The sequence below is a fragment of the Panthera leo genome, chromosome B3, assembly GCF_018350215.1.
Source record: "Panthera leo isolate Ple1 chromosome B3, P.leo_Ple1_pat1.1, whole genome shotgun sequence".
In the NCBI taxonomy this organism is placed as follows: Eukaryota; Metazoa; Chordata; class Mammalia; order Carnivora; family Felidae; genus Panthera; species Panthera leo.
Genome location: NC_056684.1, coordinates 1,286,610 through 1,309,855, shown reverse-complemented (window position 1 = coordinate 1,309,855; position 23,246 = coordinate 1,286,610). Strand labels below are relative to the sequence as shown.

The following is a 23,246-nucleotide window of genomic DNA, read 5'->3' as shown; positions in this document are numbered from 1 at the left end:
ATAACTCTACAGAAAATATACACACTACTTTTTTGTAAAAAATTTTTAGACATATAAATACTACGTGGTACTTATTCCGGGTTTATTTTTCACCCAAGGGCCTTTAAAATATTATTTTAAAGAATACTACAGAAAAAAAAAAAAGAGCCCTACATCTATGCTGTTGTATGTAAATGCTGTTGAACGTCTGGCCATCTCTGGCCGATGGATATTTCAGTTATTTCCAGTTTGCGATCACAACAATACATCACAGAATCTCTATCCGTGCACTCCCTTGTGGAATATCAAATTGCCGGGTCCTGGTACATGTGCATTTTTTTGACGTACTTGATCCTTGCCCTCCAGGGGGGCTCTGCTAAGGCCCCCCCCCAACCAGCTGACCGGTGTTCGGTCGCGGCAGCCTGTCCTAATTTCCCCAATCCACTGGGTTAAGAAAATGTAATCAGGGACACCTGGGTGGCTCAGTTGGTTAAGCAACCGACTTCAGCTCTGGGCATGACCTCACTGTTCGTGAGTTCGAGCCCCGCGTCAGGCTCTGTGCTGACAGCCTGGAGCCTGCTTCAGATTCTGTGTCTCCCTCTCTCTCTGCCCCTCCCCCACTCATCCTCTCTCTCTCTCTCTCTCTCTCTCTCTCTCTCTCTCTCTCTCTCTCTCTCTCTCTCTCTCTCTCTTTCTCTCTCTCTCTTTCTCTGCCCCTCCTGTGATTCTCTCTTTCTTCTCTGCCCCTCACCTGTGCCCTCTCTCTCTCTCTCTCTCTCTAAAGAAAATTATAGCTGTCTTTGGTTATTATATTTTATTTTTATTTTTTATGTATTTATTTTTTAACGATTGTATTTTTAAGTAATCTCTACACCCAACGTGGGGCTCGAACTCACAACCCCGAGATCAAGAGTCGCACGCTCCACCGACTGAGCCGGCCAGGTGCCCCTGGTTATTACAAATGTTCTAAATTTTGATGCAGTCACATTTTACGGGATGTCCCCTGCATCTCGTTTAAGGCTTTCCGGTGTCATGATGGGGCATCCCGCACTTGGTCCCCCCCTGACTCAGACTGACTGGGGGCTGGATGAAGCATGGCGGGGGCAGGGGGCGGGGTGGGTCTTGCTCTCTTCCTCTCAGCTGTGGGCGACGGGTGGAAATTCCCACCGTGCCACGGAGGTTTCCAGTGAAAGCAAAACTCCTCTGGTGCAGACGAATTCAGTTCGCAGCTCTCTGCGGGCTCTGTGTCCTGGTGCCCCACGTGGTATCTGCAGCATACACGTTGTGATGAACGTTACCCGAAATCTAACGACTCAGCAGTGTTTTGTGAGCTCGTGGAGCCCTTGGCCGGGCGATGGGATGGTCTCTGAGAGTTTCCGGAAGCGGACTCATCTCTCAGGGGGTGGCCTGGTGTAAGTGTGCGCGCGGCAGGATGAAGCCTTCCCGAGTGGACGTAGACATACACACGCGTGCCCACGCACACACTCAGCCTTCACGGGGTCGTTGGGTGTAGGTAGGCTTGAAGCCCCGGACTTTCACACCTGGACGGCTTCGCTCGTAGACGTGACGGACGCGCTCCTGACAGCGCGCTTCTTTTCGGCCCACACGAGACACGGGTCGCGTGAAGGAGTCAGGATTTGAGTCCGAACACGTTAGCACGGCGGGCTGACGCAAGTAAACGTACTCGTGAGGGTTCATCTCGGGGCAGATGGCTGCGCTGCAGTCGAGATTTCCCGATCCGTGAAAATCGGTCAGACGTAACCGTCCGGAAAGCTTGTCACCGGCTCCAAATGAGAAATGCGCGTGCATCACGAAAGATGAGAAGGTCAGTTAGCGCACAACCAGAGAACTACTGTGATCTAAGTACTTCGCAAGTACGATCAGACACGTCATGAAAACTTTTGGGTCAGGAAGGCAGTATGTCGGCCGCTTGGATACTATGAGCACCGACTGTGGGTCACACGGTCCTGGGCTGGCTTCTGGGGTCATTCAGTGCCCGTGGGACGTCCACAGGCTACTACTCGGAACCTTGTTTCCTCGTCTGCTGAACGGGGAGAATAATGCTTCCTCCTCCCAGGACCCGGCGTGACGATTAAATCAGTTAGTGTTACACACGAAGCGCCTGGCATAAGACTCAGTACAAGTGTAGGGTTATTGTTAGCGGTAATATTGTCAAACTTCCCCGATTAACCAGGTTCGGTCCTCCCAAGTTATACCAGCCAGGGTTAGATATTAGTCGCCATCTAAACCAGATGCCCTGAAGGGAAAAGGTAAGAGCAGCGTATCGCTAGGACCAGCTGTGAAGGGCACACGGGAGATTTCAAGAGGCTTCACTATGTAATTCGGAAAACCACCCTAACGCGGAGAGAAAGCCCCTTTCAAGACGGGGACGCACAGTCAGCACTGGTACTTCCCAAGCAACCGCAAGAGTCAGAAGGGGCGAGACGAGCCGTTTTTGTTTGCTTGGTTACGGCTGTTTATGATCTTCCTGCTCTAAAGGATGGTCTTTGTGCACCAAACAGAAGGACACACAGAGACCTGTGCCCGCGTGGCTGGGTGCCCGGCTGGCAGAGGCGTTTCCGAAGTGTGAAGCACAAGCAGCGAGGGGACAGAACCTCCCTGAGTCTCTCACATCCTCTGCTTCGTTAGATTTGGGGGCCAAGTTCTCCTGATATTCCTCTCCAATTTTGACTTGAGATTGAAAGTCATTGAATGAAAAGAAAGACGGAATTCTAGCCCCCCTCCCCCACACCTTGGGCCCTTCGGGAACGCGCTCTACCTGGGGCGTCCCTCTCCACCCCTCTCCCTCACACCCTACGTCCGGGGCACGAGCCAGTCCTGTCGGTCGGTCATGCACCCAGCCCACCCGGGACGCACGCGTCCTCCTTCGTCTGACGCCGGCCGTAACCTCTTACGGTTTCCATCGTTGCCCTGCTACAGTCTGTTCCCCACACGGCAGCCAGAGTGATCTCTGAACGACGTGAATTCTCTCGTGTCCTGGCCTAATCGGAACCCTCCCAAACGCCCCTTCGCCCGGGAGCAAAAATACAATAAACGTCCTGACTGCTGTAGTCAGAGCCCTACCTGGTCTGGCCCTAAATCCCCAACCAACCCCACCTCCTGTGAGTCTTTCCTTTGCTTCATAGCTCCAGCCTCCCTGGATAAGTCAATCACACTCCGCCCTCAGGGCCTTTGCACTTGCTGTGGCCGCTGCCTGGAATCACCAGGGGTCTGCATCGGCCCCGCTGCCCTTCCCAGGGGTCCGTGCCACGGTTGCCCTCCTCGGGGAGTCTTCCCTAGCCGTCCCGTCTCTGACGGCACCACCACCGCTCTATCCTGTACCCTGCTTGACTCCCTCGTAACTGCTTATCTGTTCCTTGTCTTTCTCTGTGACCAGAACTCAAGCTTCGTGAGGCCAGGGGTCCTGCGTGTTTAGTTCACCAGTTTGTTTCAGACAGCACCTGGCATGTGGCCGAAGCTCAGTAAACGTTTGTCGGATGAGTACACGTAGTGAATAATCTCCAGGGAAACGCGGGGATAACGTTGGTGTCTTCCTAGATGTCAAACATCCTGAGGATCTGGGTTTCTTTGCATTATTGATGCAGGACGTTATTTTACGGCTTAGGCTTTTCTGAAGCCATGGTACCCGAACCTAATGAACTATTCCTGGAAAGAACCAGATCTGTGCGCTCCTTCTTTATTCCCACATTACGGACAAGATATCGAATCCCTGTTTCTCTAGTTTCATACAATGGTTTTAAGATACAAATAGTGTCACTGGAAATATGTTTTTGAAAGAGGAAACGTCTCTCCTGCCACTGTAACCATCTGCGTGCGCGTGTCCTGTGCAGTGACGATTGAGGAACGTGAGTTTTCTCCTTTGAGATCACCTGCCTAATGTATTGCACGCCAACACTTGTAACGTCTACAGAATATCCCAATTTTATGCGTCACAATTACTTTACCAGTTCCGAATCGTTAGACATTTGGGTTGTCTTCCTTCTTGGAAATAATGCTTCAAGACTGGCCCCGGGTGGGTTTTCCGCCCCATCGCTGAGCAGGCCGCCTCTTGATCGGTGTCTAATGATGGATGGCCCATCGCACTGCTCCCAGAATGCATACTGCCTCCCGAAAGCGCTCTATCAATGGAGGGACGACCCAACAACCCCACCAGCCAGGGGGCAGGACCAGTAAAAATAATTTGGGGGATTTCACAAGACTCAAAATAACAAGGTCAACTTAACAGGTCTAAAAATCAGTAAGACCGTATTACAATGTGAATTCTTTAACTGCCGGTAATGTTGAATTTTCCCCCACACCCTTGTGCGTGATTCGTGTTTTCTGCTTTCAACAGCCCTTGTCTTCTCAACTCTTAGGGGCTCGATGATGAGTCTCTTACCCTTGAATGAGCCCTTTCATGATAAATGTAAATATTTTCCTGGTCAGTTCTTTTCTGTTTTATTATTATTATTATTATTATTATTATTTTGTTAAAATACACGTAACGTAAAAGGTACGGGCTTAACATTTCTAAGCGTGCACATCAACAGTATTAAATAGTCGCACTGTTGTGGGACGTCACCAGGATCCACCCCCAGGACTCTGCACCCCCCCACCCCGGATCGTGGTAGCCACCACCCTACTTTCTGTCTTTATGGGTTTGACTATTGTGACCACTTTGTGTAGATGGGGTTAAACAGTATTTGTCTTCTCGTGACTTGCTTAGCTCACTGAGCCTCGTGTCCTGAAGGTTCATCCACGTTGTGGCAGGTGTCAGAACGTCCTTCCTTTTTAAGGCTGAGTAGTATTCTGGTGTATGTATGGACCACGTTTCGGTGACCCATTCCTCAGCTGAGGGGTGCTGGCATTGCTTCCATGTTTTAGCTACTGTGAATTCTCTCCTTCTTTTAACTTTAGCTTTTTATGGCTAAAAAACCTCTAATCTTTTTTTTTTAATGCTTATTTATTGTTGATAGAGAGACAGAGCAGGAGTAGAGGAGGGGCAGAGAGAGAGGAAGACACAGAATCTGAGGCAGGCTCCGGGCTCCGAGCCGTCAGCACAGAGCCCGACGCGGGGCTCGAACCCACGAACCGTGAGATCGTGACCTGAGCCCAAGTCAGACATTCGACCGACTGAGCCACCCAAGCGCCCCAACCTCTAATCTTCTAGCTGGATTTGTCAGTTACTCCTTTTTTTCACGCTCTTTAGCTGAGAAGTTGAGTGTATGTCAGATGATATGCTACGTGCCACACAGTGACCACTGTCCTAGCAAAAGCGGTCGTTGGAGAGTGCCTCGTTGCTGAGGGTCACGAAGATCCCGGGAAGGGAGGCGGTGAGGGCGCGTGGGAAACGTGTGCGTGTGCAAAGGCGGAGGGGGAGGAGGGGGAGAGAAGGAGCAGCCTGTTCCCTGCGTTAGGCCATGACAGCGTGTGCTGGGCATGACTCTGCACTTGACACTGTGGGGACAGAAGCCGGCTTTCTTGGGCAACCCTTCGGGTGGAAAATCCCCTTGACCGCCGTCTGTGCGCTGGCCGTGCTCGGGAAGAGGCCCCGGGCGCCGGATAACGGGTCTCTTCCAGCCCCAAAGTGGAGCCCCCCGGGCTCCGAGCTGCTAGCAGGCGGTTGTCACCCCAGGACCTGGAACCTGCCGGAGGCAGAGCAAATGTTCACTAGGCGAACATTTAAAACAATTATTCCGACAATTTTCTAATCCTTTGGGTGATTGTTTGGACACTTGCAGAACGAAAGAACAGCGTTGGCGTTCCCGTACGGGCCCAGGCGCTAGGAAGTCAGGTAACTTCAGGTAGCTTACTTTTTTCGCATTTGTCAGGATAACGGAGGGCGTCAGGCTGGGCGATCTCAGAGGTGTTTTGCCGTAAGGATGCCCTGTAATGATAGGTCATAAATTACAGTGGGCACTTCACACTCTGTTGTTTTAAAACCCCGATCAAAAAGAGAATGAATCCTGGTTTTCTTGGGCAATCCTTCGGATGGAAAATCCCCTTGACCGCTGTCTGTGCACTGGCCGTGCTCGGGAAACCACCTTGTCACAGGCTCAGAGGCACCGACTGGCTCTGGCTTTATTGTGGGTCCTCCTGACTCTGCACAGTACCGCTTACAAACATACATGCACATCGCAACACCAGACAGTTGAAAAAGAGGGGAAAAAATGAGACCTTCCTCCAGAGCTGTGCGTCCAGTATGGTAGCCACGAGGCACCTATGGCCGTGAACACTCACAACGTGGCTAGTCTCAGTGCAGATGGGTTGTGAGTACAAAACGCATGTCAAATTGCAAAGGTTTGGTACAAAAGATATAAAATATCTCAAGCATTTTCATACCGATTACATACTGAAATCATAGTATTTTCGATAAATTAAATCTATTTTTAAAATTAATTTTACGTATTTTCTCTTACTTTAAAAGATGTGGCAGGGGAGGGGTGGGGCGTCTGGGGGGCTCAGTCAGTTGAGCGTCCGACTTGGGCTCAAGTCATGATCTCACTGTTCATGGGTCTGAGCCCCACGTCGTGCTCTGTGCTGACAGCTCAGAGCCTGGATCCTGCCTCTGATCCCGTGTCTCCCTCTCTCTCTGCCCCTCCCATGCTCGTGCTCTGTCTCTCTCTCTCTCTCTCTCTCTCAAAAATAAATAAACATTTGAAATGAACCGACATTTTAACTAAAAAAGTAAAAAGTGTGGCTAGGGGCACCTGAGTGGCTCAGTCCGTTGAGTGCCCCACTCTTGATTTTGGCTCAGGTCACCATCTCGCTGTCTGTGGGTTCGAGCCCCACATCAGACTCTGTGCCGACAGTGCGGAACCTGCTTGACATTCTGTCTCTCCCTCTCTCTGCCCTTCCCCTGCTCACTCTCTCTCTCTCTCTTAAAATAAAGAAGTAAACTTAAACACATAAAATAAAAAATTAAAAGATGTGGCCGGTGGAACCTTAAACTTCCCTCTGTGGCTCTCACCGTACCTCTGTCGGTCAGCGCTGCCCCGGAGAGGCCCGGAGCAGGGCTGCGGGGCGGTGATGCGGTGGACGGAGCGACGCCGGTGCGGGCGCAGAGGTGACCAAGGAGCTGCCTGTTAAGCGGGGGTCCTTTGCTCTCCATCCCAGTAAACTGTCGCCCCTGATTTTTAAAATGTGAAATTTATTCTCCAACAGGAAAACGGCTTTGTAAGGAAGTTCGAACCCAAGTCTGGCTGGCTGACCTTTCTGGAAGTTACAGGAAAGATCTGTAAGGTATTGTCTCTCCTGAAGAACTACTACTGAGCGGCCAGAAGCACAGAACAGTCTGGATTGTGAAACCTGCCTGGCTGTCTTGACTCTTGCACTAAGTGTTGCCGGCACGCACTTCCACTGGACAAACGACTTTGGTGATGTAACTCGATCTTGCAGAGTTACGGGGATTTTGTTCTCATTTTGATAAATAAACCGTATTTGTCTCAGTACGTAATTTGCGTCCTGCCTGGGAGTCGAGCAGAAGGGCAAAGCTGGAGGCAGGGGACGGGGATTGAAGGAAGAGGGTGGGGGGCCAGGAAGGGGGCGCCTCCTCTGCCCTGGGGCAGATTTTCTTAAGGGGTGCCCGTTACCCAGAAGTCATTCGCCAAGTCGCTCCTCCGACTGCGTGGGGGTGAGGTCTACATCCTGCCTCCCGGTGGCCCCCGTGACCCTGGATACTTAGGGGATTCCGCAGATGCCCTCCCCACAGACTCTGCTCCCTGGCCCACCACTCAGAGTTGACAGACACGGCGGGAGGTACCCAGGATGCTCCGGGGCAGTCTGAACGCAGACAGTTAGGTCTGACTCATGCTGAGTCATTGTCAAACTTTCCTCTTAACAAATGTCATAAATCACACAACTGTGTCTTTTCCTAGACCCTGAGTTCCAATTCCGAGGTCAGTAAATTTGACTGCAGTTCAGGAGCGCCAGGCTCTGTTCTAGAACCTCCCAGTCTTTCTCCGTGTCCTCTGGCCCTCGGGGCTCGAGTTTCCGAGGAAGTAGCTGAGGGATCTGATCAAGAAACCAGGGCCTCCCGGGGCGCCTGGGTGGCTCAGTCGGTTGGGCGGCCGACTTCGGCTCAGGTCATGATCTCGCGGTCCGTGAGTTCGAGCCCCGCGTCGGGCTCTGTGCTGACAGCTCAGAGCCTGGAGCCTGTTTCAGATTCTGTGTCTCCCTCTCTCTGACCCTCCCCCGTTCATGCTCTGTCTCTCTCTGTCTCAAAAATAAATAAATGTTAAAAAAAAAAAAAAAAAAGAAACCAGGGCCTCCCTCCCAGGCTCTGTGCATTTCCACAGGGGATTTCACTTAATTCACACTTTGCTTCCTCTGTGATTCTTTTTTTTTTTTTAAGGCTGATTTGAAGAAACCCCTTTAGAAATCACCCTTCAAAATTTTTTTTATGTTTATTTATTTTTGAGAGAAAGAGAGAGACAGAGTGTGAGCAGGGGAGGGGCAGAGAGAGAGGGAGACACAGAATCCCAAGCAGGCTGCAGGCACAGAGCCCAACGCGGGGCTCGAACCCACGAACTGCGAGATCATGACCTGAGCCGAAGTCGGACGCTCAGCCGACCGAGCCACCCAGGCGCCCCAGAAATCACTCTTAAAGTAGGGGTCTACTCTGCACACCTGCACACAGATTTCACACGCACGCACGCTCTCACCGCCCCAGTCTTACTGCTTCCCATGGCTGATGCAAGGTGCAGAGAACAAGACACCTGTAGACTTGGCCTTTCTATCAGCTCATCCCATCCTGGTAAGTGCACTTCCTGATCTCCGCCCCCTTGTCCCCTATCCCTCACCCACCTCTCCTCCGGTGACCGTCAGTTGGTTTTCTGTAGTTAATAGTCTCCTGTGGTTCTTTTTTTAAAAATTTTTTTATGCTTATTTTTATTTTTTTATGTTTAATTTTTTAATGTTTTTTAATGTTTAATTTTTTAATGTTTATTTTAATTTTTTAATGTTTATTTTAATTTTTTAATGTTTATTTTAATTTTTTGTTTAATTTTTTATGTTTCATTTAATTTTTTATGTTTGTTTAAATTTTTTAATTCTTTTATGTTTATTTATTTTTGAGAGAGAGAGAGAGAGAGAGACAGAGCACCAGCGGGGGAGGGGCAGAGGGAGGGAGACACAGAATCAGAAGCGGGCTCCAGGCTCCCAGCTGTCAGCCCAGAGCCCGACACGGGGCTCAAACCCACAAACCATGAGATCACTACCTGAGCTGAACTCAGATGCTCAACCGACTGAGCCCCCAGGCGCCCCGAGTCCCCTGTGATTCTTAACACTGGGGATACGACACTGGGGCAGGTCAGCAGGGAAACGTTTCTTGCAGAAGTGACTTTGGCGTATTCAGCCAAGCCCATCTGAGAGCCAAGTACCTGGGCCTTGCGTCTGCCCTGAATGGGAACATTTCTACCCCGTTTCACCTCGGTGCCTCCCCGCCCCCTGCTCAGTGCGTGAGGTCCTACTGTGTGTTGGCATGAATCAGAGCTAAGTGTAGGGAGGAAGCATCACGAGTGGACATAACAGAAGTGTGTGTCCGAGTCCTGCCAGCTGGAATACATTTGCACAAGAGACCACAGACCCTGACCTTTATACCACAGCGATCTCGTTAACAGAGCAACACCGGGGAATCAGTGACATTTCGGGCTTGGTTTGTGACCTGGTCTTTCAAAGTGCAGCTCTGTGTGTTTTATTACTAAGATAACAGGGGGAGGGCTTACCCTTAGCGAACACCGCACACAGAGACGGAGGTGGAACAGGTCGTAGACCGAAAAGTAAGCTAAAGCCATAACAATCCCGGAAGAGACATCGGAGAAAATCATCACAGCCTCGGAGGGGGTCAAGATTTCTTATCTACAACAACAAAAGCCTGCGCCAGAAAAGAAAAAAGGACCTAAAAATTATACTCTAGAGACATGATTTAGAATTCTGTCTCGAAGCTGTCAAAAAAGAAAAAAACAAAACCCGATCTTCAAAACAGCAAGCCACGGAGTGGGAGGTAACACATGTCACACTGGTAACTGACAAAGGACTCGTGTCCAGAATGTGCGAAACACAATTCAGGAACAACGCAACCATCGACTGAATTTAAAAATGGGCAGAAGACGGCAGGCGGGCAGTTCACGTGGAGAAGGTGCGAGACACCACTGGCCACCAGGGAAGGGCAAGGTGAAACCACGGGAGACCTCGGCGTACCCTCCAGAACGGCTCAGACAAAGGCCACCACCGGTACCGAGCTTTGGGAACGCCCTGGCGCGCTGCTGGCGGTTCTTGAACCGCGTGGCAGGTTCTTGTAAAGCGAAACCCGCGCTGACCCGGGGCGCGGCAGCTGGGCTCCTGGGTCTCCGCTCAAAAGCCCCCGAACATGTCCCCACGATTCACGGCAGCTGCACTCACGAGGGCAGAGAGACCCAGACACAACCCACGTGTTCCACAAATTGCAGCCCGCCCGCGCAAGGGACGAGCCCCAGCCACGATCAGGTGTGGGCTGGCGCCACGGGATGAACCACCCTCAACACGCGTTGAGCGAGAGAAGCCGGTCACGAAAGTGTACGTGGGGTCCAGTGTCGTCCACGCGAGACCGGAAAAGACAAATGTGATGTGTCCGGTGGCAGAAAGCAAGTGAGAGGTGGCCTGTGGCCGGGGTGGGGGTGGGGGGTCGGGAAGCCGGCCGGGAAAACTCTGTCTGGGGTGATGAGGATGCCCCGCCTCTTGGCTGTGGTGGGAGAAGCGTGTCCAACATTCACAGAGGCGCTCCCTTAAAACAGGTGCATTTTACTGCAGATGATAACGTAGCTGATTGTTAAAAAGCTCCGGTTTTTGCAAAAGAAAAAAAGAAAAAAAACGAAAAAGGTGAACGCTCATTGTGAACAGTGCAAACGCAGGAGAATAAAAGGAGAGACACAAGCAGGACCCCAGATACCAGTTTAAGTCCCAATAAAATCATGAAGCACTATTATTTTTGCCTCGGTCACTTAGAAGGATCTGTCGGTGTGCATGACAGCCCGTGGACACCACCAGGCCTGCGGGCGTGGGGCCCTCCCTTCATCTGCCTTACCACCCCCCCCCCCACCCCGTGGTGGCCCGTGGCTCCCGTGGCTCCGCTGGCCTGTTTCCAGCACCTGCTGCCACAGACTCTGCTTAGGACACTCCTCTGCCTCGTCCCGCCCAGGCTAACCCGGCCTGCAGATTTCCGCTCAGAGGTGGCCGCTTTAGGGACGCCCTCCCCACCGGGCTCCCCCTACAGCCTCTGAAAACACCACTGTCTCCATTAGAGCCTCACATCTGTGCGAGTTTCAGTTCGGTGTTTCCCACCTGACAGCCAGCTCCGGGAGGGCAGGAACCGCTCCTTCGCGTCTCAGAGTCTGGCTCACAGCCCGCTGAAGGCTCAGTGACTACTGTTCACAAAACGCACGGATGGACGCGCATCGGTTCCCGAACGGGCCGCCCACGAGGCCGGGCACCGTGTTCCCCGCGGCCCCGGGGCAACGGCCGCCTCTTGTATGCTCCTGGCGCACTAGGGACTTCAGAGAAGTGATGGCCTTTAATTGTCAGGCGGTCTCCAAACTAGATACTATCTATCCCCACTTAGAAACAGGCTGGGAAGCGGGAAGAAACTTGCGCCTTGCAGGGGGTCACGGGGGCGAAGGGTCCCTTGGGGTCACGGGGGGATGGGCTGGTCCCTGGGTGCACGGGGTCATGGGGGTGGGTGGCCGGGTCCCGGGTCCCTCGGTGCATGGGGTCACGGGGTGGGGGCTGGGCAGGTCCCTGGGTGCACGGGGTCACGGGGGGCTGGGCGGGTCCCTTACCGCCCTGGGGCGTCGTCGTTCTGCACCACTTCCCCCTGACCCCACGGCCCCACCCAGGTGCCTGCTTCCTTCCCCATCCCGCTCACGCTCACGGGCTCACAAGCTCACAAGCTCACAGGCTGGAACTGTGTGCAAATGCCAGCGGGGTGGGGCTGGCTTCCCCACCGACGGTGACATCAGTCTTTGACAGCCAGGCGGGTATCCTGATCTCCCTGGTCTGCGCCCCTCACCCGTTTATGCGCGGTCTCCCTGGAGACCTGCCCCGGCTCGAACTGGTCATGGCTGGTTCGGATCCGGAAACTTTTTGCAGGTCTCCATGACTCCGTGGGACCTGACAATAAACCCTTTCTGGATGGCTGGTAGCCACGGGTGGCTATTTACCTACTTATTTAATTTTTTACAGTTTGCATCCGAGTTACTTAGCATACGGCGCAGTAATGATTTCAGGACTAGAACCCAGCGCTCATCCCAACAGGTGCCCTCCTCAATGCCCCTCACCCATTCAGCCCATCCCGTCTCAAAATAAATAAACATTAAAAATTTTTTTTAAAAAGGGGCGCCTGGTCGATTAAGCGTCTGACTTCAGCTCCGGTCATGATCACATGGTTCTTGGGTTTGAGCCCCGTGTCGGGCTCTGTGCTGACAACTCAGCCCGGAGCCTGCTTCGGATTCTGTGTCTCCCTCTCTCTGCCCCTGTCCCCCTTGTCAAAAATAAATAAACATTTATTTGTTTAAAAATTTTTTTAACCTTTATTTATATTTTTGAGACAGGGAGAGACAGAGCATGAACGGGGGAGGGTCAGAGAGAAGGAGACACAGAATCCGAAACAGGCTCCAGGCTCTGAGCTGTCAGCCCAGAGCCCGACGCGGGGCTCGAACTCACGGACTGCGAGATCAGGACCTGAGCTGAAGTCGGACGCTCAACCGACTGAGCCACCCAGTCGCCCCTAAATAAACGTTTAAAAAAAACCATGTAAAGTAACTTGAGTGGATAAGCCATGAGGACGAAAGGTACAGCGCATAGTCAGTGGCATTGTAACAGTGTTGCACGGTGACAGATGGTAGGTACGCCCTGTAACGATGGAGAAGTTGAATCAGTCTGTTGCGCACCTGAAACTAACGTGACACTGTGTGTTAACTGGACTTCAATAAAAAGAAAAAGAGAAAAGTGTAAGATGACATATGGTTCCTCTCCACTCGAAACTCTCCAGTGCTTTCCACCTCGCTCCGAGGAGAAGCCGAAATCCTTAGAACATTCTTACGATGGCGCCCGCCTGCCCCGCGAACCGCCTGAGTTCATCCCTGCTGTGCCAGGCACCCTCTTGCCCGTGGTGGAGTCTGACATGCTCTTCTCAGTCTACTGATTTCTGCCTTGGATGCCCTGTGGCTCCCGAGGGTGGGACTTGGGGACACACAGATGCCGAGGGCTCCATCACGGGGCTCCCCCACAAGCCCACAGAGAGCTCTGGAGATGCGGAGATCCAACCAACACCGTCCCTCATGTTGCGTGTACATATACGTTCACAGAGTCCTTGATGGGGACGCTGCGTATGGCTGCTGAATTGTCGTATTCTCAAAGATGTGGAGTAAACGAGGAAGACGGTCAAAGCTTTACTTAAGTAGACGAGGCTCTCTTATGGTCAACGGGTGCTACCCAGAGTACGGAGCCCGCCAGAGTAGCCATGGACACGCAGCAGAACAATGCCTCCGGAGTTCAGCAGGGGCGTTTGAACAACAGCATACCCCTGCCCCCCAGAGCCCTGGGGCTGCCTCCGCTAGGGAGCCCTCGGAGATCTGCCTGCCCGGTGACCGTGTCCTCTCGTCTTCAGCCTCGTCGATGTTCAACCAGCTGCTGAAACCGTGAAGCTGGTTTCTGGGAGTCATCCTTGAACCTTCCTTGCCCTCCATTCCTGTTCTCCAACCAAAGAGTAACCAAGTCCTGGCCACTCTACCTCTTAAATATCTCTCGATCCGTGCTTGCCCGTCCTTCTAGCCCCTTACCTCCTACACGAATGCAAGCCACCCTCACTTCCACGCAGACCGCTGCTCCAGTGGATGTGACGCTAATCCATCGCGGGCCCCCTCTGGTGGATTCAGTGCAGCGAGCATACTCGTCTGAAATGTGAATGCAGCGTCACCCCTCTGCTTAAAATCGCCCAGTGGCTTCTCATGGTTCCTAGGAACTCAGATTCTGCCACCAAAGCCGGGGTCGTTCTTTCTCTTCACTTGAGTGTGGGCTGGACTCACGCTCAAGAACAGAGCGTAGGAAGGAGAAACAAAGGTACCAGGGAGGAGCCTGGCCAGGTGATCGCCGGTGACATCACCAGTGACCAGCCGTGTTGATAGCACGAACCTTTGGTATCTTGATGAAAAGGGCACGAAATCTCTGTGGCATTCTTCCCCAAGCCCACGGCCCCGGGAAAACGTCAATCGCAACTTGAGGGACAATGTACAGAGTCCCTGACCAGTGACTCCCCAAAACTGACTAGGTCATCAAAAAACGAGGGAAGCGTGAGGGGTGGGGGCAGACGAGATGAGCTGTCAAGACACGGTCGGTAAACACAGGGTCCCGGACGGGACCCTGGCACAGAGCACGGGCATCAGTGGAAAAACTGACCCAGATGAAGTGTGGAGTTTGGTTAGCAGCAACACGCCCATGCTGGCTTCTCAGTCTCGACAAAGGTCCTGCGGGGTGTCCGGCGTTACCTCTGGGAGGGCGCGGGAGAGTTTACGGGAGCTCTCTCTATTGCCACTGTAACCTTTATGTCAACTTAACCTTTAAAGAGGTTCGCTGAAACACACAGAGGCAAATCAAAAGAACCCCGTGTCGTCTAGCCTTATGTCACCCCTCTCTCCTCCCGGCTCTTTGCTGGGGAGAATTTCCTGCCATCTCTCAGTTCCTCGAAACGTCACGGGGTTTTTCCCTTTCGGGCCTGTGCACACACGGTTGTCTCTTCCTAGAAGACCCTCTCACCTTCCCCGCCTCCGTTCTCACTCGCCCTCTCGCCTGGTTAGTGCTTACTCAGCCTTGGTACTTGGTTACTTCCTTGTGACGGGGGCGGGGTGCCGGGGGAGGATGTGGGGATCACCAGCCACCTCCTGACCTGTCTAGACGGAGGGGATGATTGATCTGTGCAGGCTGACCACGTTAGAGTGTGCGGGATCGTTCGTGTCCTTGCAAGTTGACACGTGCTTTATACACCAATCCGTGGTCGCGTTTCCCGAACGTTTGTATGAATACAAATCACTTGGGGATCATGTTAAAATACAAATACAGATTCTGGGGACGGCCTGAGACCCTGCCCGCCTGACAAGGTCCCAGGTGGTGCCGATGCGGTCGGCTCAAAGCAGCAAGTTTTGGTAGGCGGATGGCACCCGGGGTGCTGACGAGAATTAAGCGTTAGGTCTGTAAATGCAGCAATGAGGCCACGCGCTTCAGTAAATCCATGCCTGTCTCACCTTAGAGGATGGAAACTCTGCTCGTTTCTGCCACTCTTTCCTCCACCTGCCCCTACCCACCCACCTGCTCAGTTTCCACACAACTCCTTGAACTGAAGGTATGTAACCACTTTGGCATCACAGAGGTGAGTCAATGGGTTTTCCCCGCTGATGTGACCTTTCTTTTTTAATTTCCAGAATGGCTACCTACTACCTAGGGCGGAGGGAGCCGCCCTTTTCTGGATATTCCCTAGTTTGTAAAATTATTCTTTTTTTAAGTCTCTTTTTAATGTTTATTTTTGAGAGAGAGAGAGAGACAGAGAGTGTGCGGGGGAGGGGCAGAGAGTGAGGGAGACACAGAATCCGAAGCGGGTTCCAGGCTCTGAGCTGTCAGCACAGAGCCCAACGTGGGGCTCCAGAGGCGGCGCGGGAGGCGCTGGCCGTGGTTAGTGGTATTATTCCAGCTACAACGGCAGTTCTGCCATCTCCCAGACCAAGCAGTCCTGTATTAACCCTGAGAAGCTACCCGCATGGCCGTGCCACAGGGACCACTGAATAACCCGGCAGGGAGACAGGGAGGGAGGGTTTACGCCAACCGTCCAAGAGCACACAACCCAGAAAACCCTTCTCAGACACTCGTTTTCCAAAGTCCTCCCTGCCCCCCACCGTGGCTTCCAGGGACTTTCCTCCCTCTCTCTCCCCTCAAATGCGGGGAGGGGAACTAACTGTGTGAGCTCCCCAACCCTGTCTTTCCATGTGACTTACTGACCCCCCCCCTTCCCTCTGGGAAGCGACATAAAGTCCTCTGGCCATCTGACACAGACAGGTGAGGTAGGAGCCGTCTTTTTATTATTTTGGCTTTCACTCTATCACCCAAGTGGCTTCTCAAAGTATTTCTTCTTAAAAACACTAAAGTCATATGGTGCTTTCCTAGGACGAGTTGTGAGTTCTGGTGAATAAAAAGGACCACTGTGCACTCAGCTGCCCCCGGGGGGCTCCAGAAGCATGAACCGCTGAGCCAGGGAGGCTGAGCCAGGGAGTGGGAAGCTTCAGGGCTGTGCAGGTGTGGCCCAGGTAGCTGAGAGGAGCTGTGTTCCCATGACAGGTGTGCACCAAAGGAATTTTCTTTTTTTTTTTTTTTTTAATTTTTTTTAACGTTTATTTATTTTTGAGACAGAGAGAGACAGAGCATGAACGGGGGAGGGTCAGAGAGAGGGAGACACAGAATCTGAAACAGGCTCCAGGCTCTGAGCTGTCAGCACAGAGCCCGACGCGGGGCTCGAACTCGCAGACCGCGAAATCGTGACCCGAGCTGAAGTTGGCCGCTTAACCGACTGAGCCACCCAGGCGCCTCCACCGAAGGAATTTTCTTTTTTTTTTCTTTTTTTTTTTTTTTTTTTTTTTTTCCAACGTTTTTTTTTTTTTATTTATTTATTTTTGGGACAGAGAGAGACAGAGCATGAACGGGGGAGGGGCAGAGAGAGAGGGAGACACAGAATCGGAAACAGGCTCCAGGCTCCGAGCCATCAGCCCAGAGCCTGACGCGGGGCTCGAACTCACGGACCGCGAGATCGTGACCTGGCTGAAGTCGGACGCTTAACCGACTGCGCCACCCAGGCGCCCCCGAAGGAATTTTCAAGAGGGACAGTGATGGGGTGAGGTTTTCCTTCCGAGGAAGCCGTGTTTGGCAGTGCTGTGACCAGGCGGGAGGAGAGTTTGATCGCTGGGAGATCAGTTAGGGCCTGACGCAACAGGCGGTTAGTAATGTTTGTTGACTTACACTTGGGTCAAATAAAATTTCCACTGTTTTCACAGGATGATCTCTCCCATCGCAGGCTTGCACAAAGTTTACTTATTTAACAGGTTGTTTTTTTTTTTTTTTTACCTTTTCTTTTGAATTTTAATCTTACGGAAATTCATAAAAATAGACTTCCCATACACTCTGAGTCCAACTTCCAATAACAACATCGTCAATGTAATGGGAAATTATCCAAAGAGAGAAACGCACACCGATACCCCACCATTAACTAATGTACGAACCTTACCTGAATCCACCAGTTTTCCCATTAACGTCCGTTCTCTGGTCCCGAAGCTGACCCAGGAGAGCCAACTGTATTGAACTGTCCTGTTGTGTCTCCTCACTCTCCTCCAATCCCGTCTTTCTTGGTCTTTCGTGACCTTGAGACTCGTGAAGACCACCAGTCAGGTGTGTGCTAGAACGTCTCTCAATTTGGGTGTGATGTCTTTCTCATGATTGAGGTTTTCCTGATTTTCCTGTTGGGAGGAAATACCACGTGAATGGAGTTGTGTCCTTTCAGTGTGTCCTCGGAGGGGCCACATGTTCTTGTCACATGTTAACCTGTACTGTCTTGTGGGGAGATGGTTCAAGACCACAGAGATGTTCTTTTGGTTTCTTATTCTCTTGCCCACTGGTTTTAAGCCCGTTAATGGTCCTTGCCTGCTGATTAGAAGGGCAGTGTTTGCCTAACGGTGATTCTCCGTTTCCATAGTTCCTTTCACATTTATTAATGAGAGCTCTAGGATAAGGGGTTATGCCTCTTTGTTTTGTTGTTGTTATGGATCAGTATTCATTTATCAATCACGAGGCACTTACGGATATTTATGTTATTCCATGGGTTATAAAGTAAGACTATTTTTTTGTTGCTCAAACTGTCCCAGCTTTGCCCACTGGGAACCCCGTTTGGGTCCCGGCTCCCCTCCTGACCTGCTCCCTTCCATTGTGGTCACCCCCTTACTCTGTGGCACCACTAAATCTTCTAGGTCCACCTTGGTCCTGCCTCAGCTCTGGAAGCCCTATTTTTTGTTGTTGGACAATGACATTTGGAAACCAGGATCTGGATGCTAGATTTCACTGCTATGGAGGGTCATTGCTTCCAGGTCTGCTCAGGAACAGGACTAGGAAACATAAGCATATGTATCTAACTCACATCTCTATTTCTGTGTCTATGCATTTCTGTATCTACTTAAAATCGCAAATTTACATGGACACTTCCAATTCCAACCCAACACAACAAGGTTCATTCCAACCTTCCCTCATTCCTTATTTGTTACTTATTTTTCGGGATAGGGAGAAACTGGGACTCTCATCATCTACAATGCGTTTACTTATTTTGTTCAATTCTAGAACACAGATAAAGCAGTTTCACAATTACTAATTTATAACCCTTTGAAAAACAAATGTCTTAACTAGAGTGGCCATATTTGTGTGAAGCTATTTTTGTCGTTAGTCTTACAGAAAATCAAAATGCTGTTTTCCACAGTTACTTAAGTTAGTTCTTCTTTTCTTCTCCAGCATTTGTTGTAATTGTTAATCGTGTACAATGCACTTCAGTTTCCGTGTGCCGGCTTGCACTGTTCCTGCTGTACGAACGGGTGCGTGTGTGTATGCAGACGTGGTCAGCATGGTTCGGAGGGTCAGAGCTACACAGACAGGTGTCATCAAAGGAACATCCCCTCCCCCCCTCCCCCACCGTCCTCACCCATTCCCTACAGGTACCCAAGCTTGGTTTCTGGTTTATGTTTATTTCATTTTTTGTCTTTCAGAAATGAGCAGATTATGTGTACGTACTTTTTTTTATATTGTTTTTTATTTTAAGGACATGTAATTGACATTAAATTCACCCTTTTAAAACGTCCAGTCTATTTGGTTTTAGCACATTCACAGTGTTTTGCAATTATGACTTCCATCTAATGTTAGAACATTGTCATCGCCCCCAAAAGAAACCCTGCCCTCCTTCCCTCGCAGCCCCAGGCAGACACTCATCTACGTGCTGTCTCTGTAGATTTGACTGTTGTGGATATTTCATGTAAATGGGATCACACAGTGTGTGGCCTTTTGTGTCTGGCCTTTTACTGAGGTCCATCCGTGTTGTGGTGTCTCATATTCCCGTTACTGTGAGGGTTCCTTTCTTCACACCCTCACCAACACTTCCGTTCTCGGTTATAGCCCCCTAGTGGGTGTGAAATGGTAACTCTTCTCTGTTTTGTTTGCATTTCTCTAATGACTAATGCTGCTGAAATCTTTTCATGCGCTTATCAGACATTAATCTTATGTGGAGAAATGTCTATTTAAGTCTTTGCCCATTTTTACATTAGATTATCTTTATTGATGAGCTGTTAAGAGTTCTTCATGGGGGCGCCTGGGTGGCGCAGTCGGTTAAGCGTCCGACTTCAGCCAGGTCACGATCTCGCGGTCCGTGAGTTCGAGCCCCGCGTCAGGCTCTGGGCTGATGGCTCGGAGCCTGGAGCCTGTTTCCGATTCTGTGTCTCCCTCTCTCTCTGCCCCTCCCCCGTTCATGCTCTGTCTCTCTCTGTCCAAAAATAAATAAAAAAAAAACGTTGAAAAAAAAATTAAAAAAAAAAAAAAAAAGAGTTCTTCATGTATTCTGGATTCAACTCCCTTATCATATACATGATTTGTTAGTCCTCCCAATCTATATTTTTTTCATTTTCTTGATGATGTGCTTTTGACATACTGATGTTTTCAATTTGGATGAAGTCCAATTTACTTCTCTTTTGTTGCTTGTGTGTTTGGTGTCAAAACTAAGAAACCACTGCCTAATCCACAGTGATAAAGGTTTGTGCCCATGTTTTCTTCTAAGAGTTTTGTTTCAGCACTTACTTTTAGGCTTTTGATCTACTTTGAGTTAAACTTTGATTATGGCGTTAGGTAAAAGCCCAACTTCCTTGTTTTCCACATTCCAGCACCATGTTTCTGGGAATAGACTATTCTTTCTCTGTTGAATCATCTTGGCATTCTTTTTCAGGACAATCAATTCACCATAAATGTGGACATGTATTTCTGGGCTCTGAATTCTGTCATTTACCTATCTTTCTTTCCTTATGCCAGGACCACAATGTCTTGATTACCGTAGCTTTGTAGTAACTTTTCAAGTTGGGTAGTGTGAGTTTTCCAACTATGTTCACTTTTTTCAAGACTGTTTTGATTATTCTGGACTCCTTGCATTTTCACAAGAATTTTAGAATCAGCTTATTGATTTCTGCAAAAAAACCAAGTCTGATAGATATTGCATTGACTCTATAGATCAATTTGGGGAGCAGTGCTATCTTAACAATATTAAGCCTTCCAATTCATGAATGTGGGATGTCCTTTAACTTATACTTGTTTTCTTTCAACAATGTCACGTGGTTTTCAAAACTCTGACACTTGTTAAATTTATTCCTAAATATTTTTTTGATACTATTGCAAATGAAATTGTTTTTTATATTTCAGACTATTTATGTTATTATAAAAATCTTAGGGTTCTCTAGAGAAAGTGAATCAATAAGAGAGATATTTTTATTATGTATACCTTATATCTTGTTATATATACCTAATCTATTATATATACTTGACATTAAATGCATCATGAAATATACATATGCATCTCTTTATATTATCTCCCGTTGTATATATGAATACATAGTTGACCATTAAACAATACAGGCATGAGCTGTGTGGGTCCACTTACACATGGATTTTTTTTTGATACAGTCCAGTACAATAAATGTATTTTCTCTTATGATTTTAATAATTCTTTTCTCTTACTTTATTGTAAGAATTCAGTATGTAATACATGTAACATACAAACTAGGTGTTCATAACTGTGCATATGATCCGTAAAGCTTTCATCAATGGTAGGCTATTAGTAGTTAAGTTTTCAGACAGTCAACTGTGTGGCGATCAGTGCCCCTAATCCCCATGTTGTTTGAGGTTCAGCTATATATGTAGCACAACAGAACCAAAAGAAGATATCTATTTAAAAAATGTTTTTAGTTTATTTATTTATTTTGAGAGAGAGAGAACACAAGCAGGGAGGGACAGAGAGATGGGGGAAAAAAGAATCTCGAGCAGGTTCCATGCTGTCAGCACAGAGCCCAATGTGGGGCTCAAACTCATGAACTGTGAGATCGTGAGCTGAGCTGAAATCAAGAATCAGACGTTCAACTGACTAAGCCACCCAGGTCCCTCAGGAGATATCTACTGATAACAAGATTTATGATAAAGAATTGACTCGTGTGATTATGGAGGTCAGCAAGTCCAAAATCTCCAGAGCCACGGTCCCAATCTGAATCCAAAGGCTAGGAGCTGCTGTAGAACTGGAAGAGCCAGCAACACGTCTAGTATGAAGTGTGTTAGGCTGGAAGAGGTGTGCTTGTATATTGGTCTTGTATCCTGCAACTTTGCTGGGCTCTACTTCACTCGTCCTAACGAACGAGTTAGATCCCTTAGGACGTCGGTATATGAGGTCATGGCATATGCAGAGACAGTTTTACTTCTTTCTTTCCAGTCTGGGTGCCTGTTATTTGTTTTTCTGGTTTAACTGCCCTGTAACCCAAATTTTTTTTTTTTTTTTTTTTTAATTAAGAGAAATTAACCCTTGGTCTGTGGTTTATGTTGCAAGGATCTTCTCTCAGTTTGTCAATTGTCTTTTAATTTTGTGTATGGCTTTTTATGCTATAAAAAATTATAAGAAACTGTCATATAGTTATGTCTCAATCTTCTCTTTTATTGCCTTTGGATTTTGAGTCACAGCGAGGATGCCTTTCCCTAAACGGAGGTTGAAGACGAATTGTCCTTTTCTTCTACTACTGGTATAGTCCCAGTTTCCACACTTGGTCCTTAATCCATGTGGTTCTTCTTATGTATGGTGTGAGGTACGGAGATGATTTTATCTTTCAAAAAATGGCTGTTCAGCTGTTCTAGCACCATTTACTAAGATCATGCTTGCCCCAGTGATTTGAGATATCATCTTTGCCATACTCTAAACTTCCATATGGTTTCAGGTCATTTCTGTTGTGTGGTCTACTGTGGGTTTAAGCAGCAGTACCCTCCTGTTTTAATTATAGAGGCTTTATAGTATGTTTCAAGGTTTGGAAGGTCCAGTTCCCCAAGGGCCTTTCATTTTCAGTGTTTTCCTAGCTATTCTATTCTATTCTATTCTATTCTATTCTATTCTATTCTATTCTATTCATTTTTTAAAAGTAGGCTTCATGCCTAGCACAGAGCCCAATGTGGGGCTTGAACTCACAACCCTGAGATCAAGACCTGAGCTGAGATCTAGAGCCGGATGCTTAACTCAGAGTCACCCAGGGGCCCCTTTCTAGCTGTTCTTGAAAGCTTGTTTTTCTGGATGAACTTTAGTAAAGTTGATTAACATAAAATTTACTAAAATTTCTCTACACTTCCAATTATTTTACAGTTCAATCTCTTTATCCGTTAAATTAGCCCTGTCACCTTTTCAAGGGCCCTCTGATGTCAACGTGTGAGGGCAAGAGTCTCTCTCCACACCTACTTACTCCCTTGAATTACCCTCTTCTCGCTTCCCACTGCTGGTAAACGCTCTGCGAGCAAAGAAAACTCGGGTGTCTCCGTCTCCTCCGTGTTTGCTCCTGTAGGAACAGCGCTTTCACAGGAGGAGCGGGCACCAGGCGTCCCACAGTGAAAATACTGCTGGACCTTGAACGTGTCGCGAATAGGGTAACTTACTCTGGGCCCTGAGTTCTCCAGAGGTGAACACGTTGATCTGGTGTGGGAAAGTCGGCCGACGCATCAACGGCCCGTCCTACCCCTCGGTAATAAACCGCCTTCCTCCGACCCACTGGAAACGAAAACGGTGTAAAATGCTTTTGCCAACAAACAAATAATTGTCCCTTTAACCAGCAGGACTGCGCATCCTGCGTACTTCTCACCGGCCCGCCTGGGCGCTCTTTTCGGGCCCCACACAGCCCCTCGCGACGCAAGGTTCACGCACCAGGATCTAGGCTGGCGCTAGGGTCTGACTGTGCCCCTCTCCCCGAGCCCACGATGGGCCAGGGCCGCGCGGCCACTCGCTCTCGGCCAAGGAGGGCGGAGGAGCCGCCTCCCCAGAGCCGCGCTGAGCCCGGACAACAGCCGCCCTCCAGCGACCCTGCTCCGGAGCCCGCAGCGAGCCCAGACCCCCCCGCCCCCGCCCCGGGCTGCACCGATCCGTCCCGGGGGCTGCACCGAGCCCG

General features: G+C 49.7%; 1 protein-coding gene and 1 long non-coding RNA gene across 5 annotated transcripts in view; one reads left to right on the top strand and one right to left on the bottom strand.

Annotated features, from left to right (window-relative positions):
* Positions 1–7,430, top strand: part of BCL2A1 (BCL2 related protein A1) — a 59,987-nt gene extending 52,557 nt beyond the window's left edge. The window contains exon 2 of one of the 2 annotated variants that reach the window (XM_042940801.1): positions 7,144–7,430. In XM_042940801.1, the coding sequence (XP_042796735.1) occupies positions 7,144–7,251 (108 nt within the window). In that variant the 3' untranslated portion in view covers positions 7,252–7,430. The remainder of the gene's footprint in view (positions 1–7,143) is intronic. The other variant, XM_042940802.1, reaches the window with a different exon arrangement.
* On the bottom strand, positions 5,071–23,137 carry LOC122221510. Of its 3 annotated transcripts, none has more exons than XR_006203267.1 (4): positions 22,741–23,137; positions 17,276–17,504; positions 9,705–9,853; positions 5,071–5,866 (listed from the first exon to the last, which is right to left on the bottom strand). It is a non-coding gene; the product is annotated as an uncharacterized LOC122221510 (long non-coding RNA). The 3 variants fall into 3 exon arrangements; XR_006203266.1 differs by lacking the exon at positions 9,705–9,853 and having other exon boundaries at positions 22,741–22,852; positions 23,006–23,137; XR_006203265.1 differs by lacking the exon at positions 9,705–9,853.
* Positions 23,138–23,246: the final 109 nt, after the last annotated feature.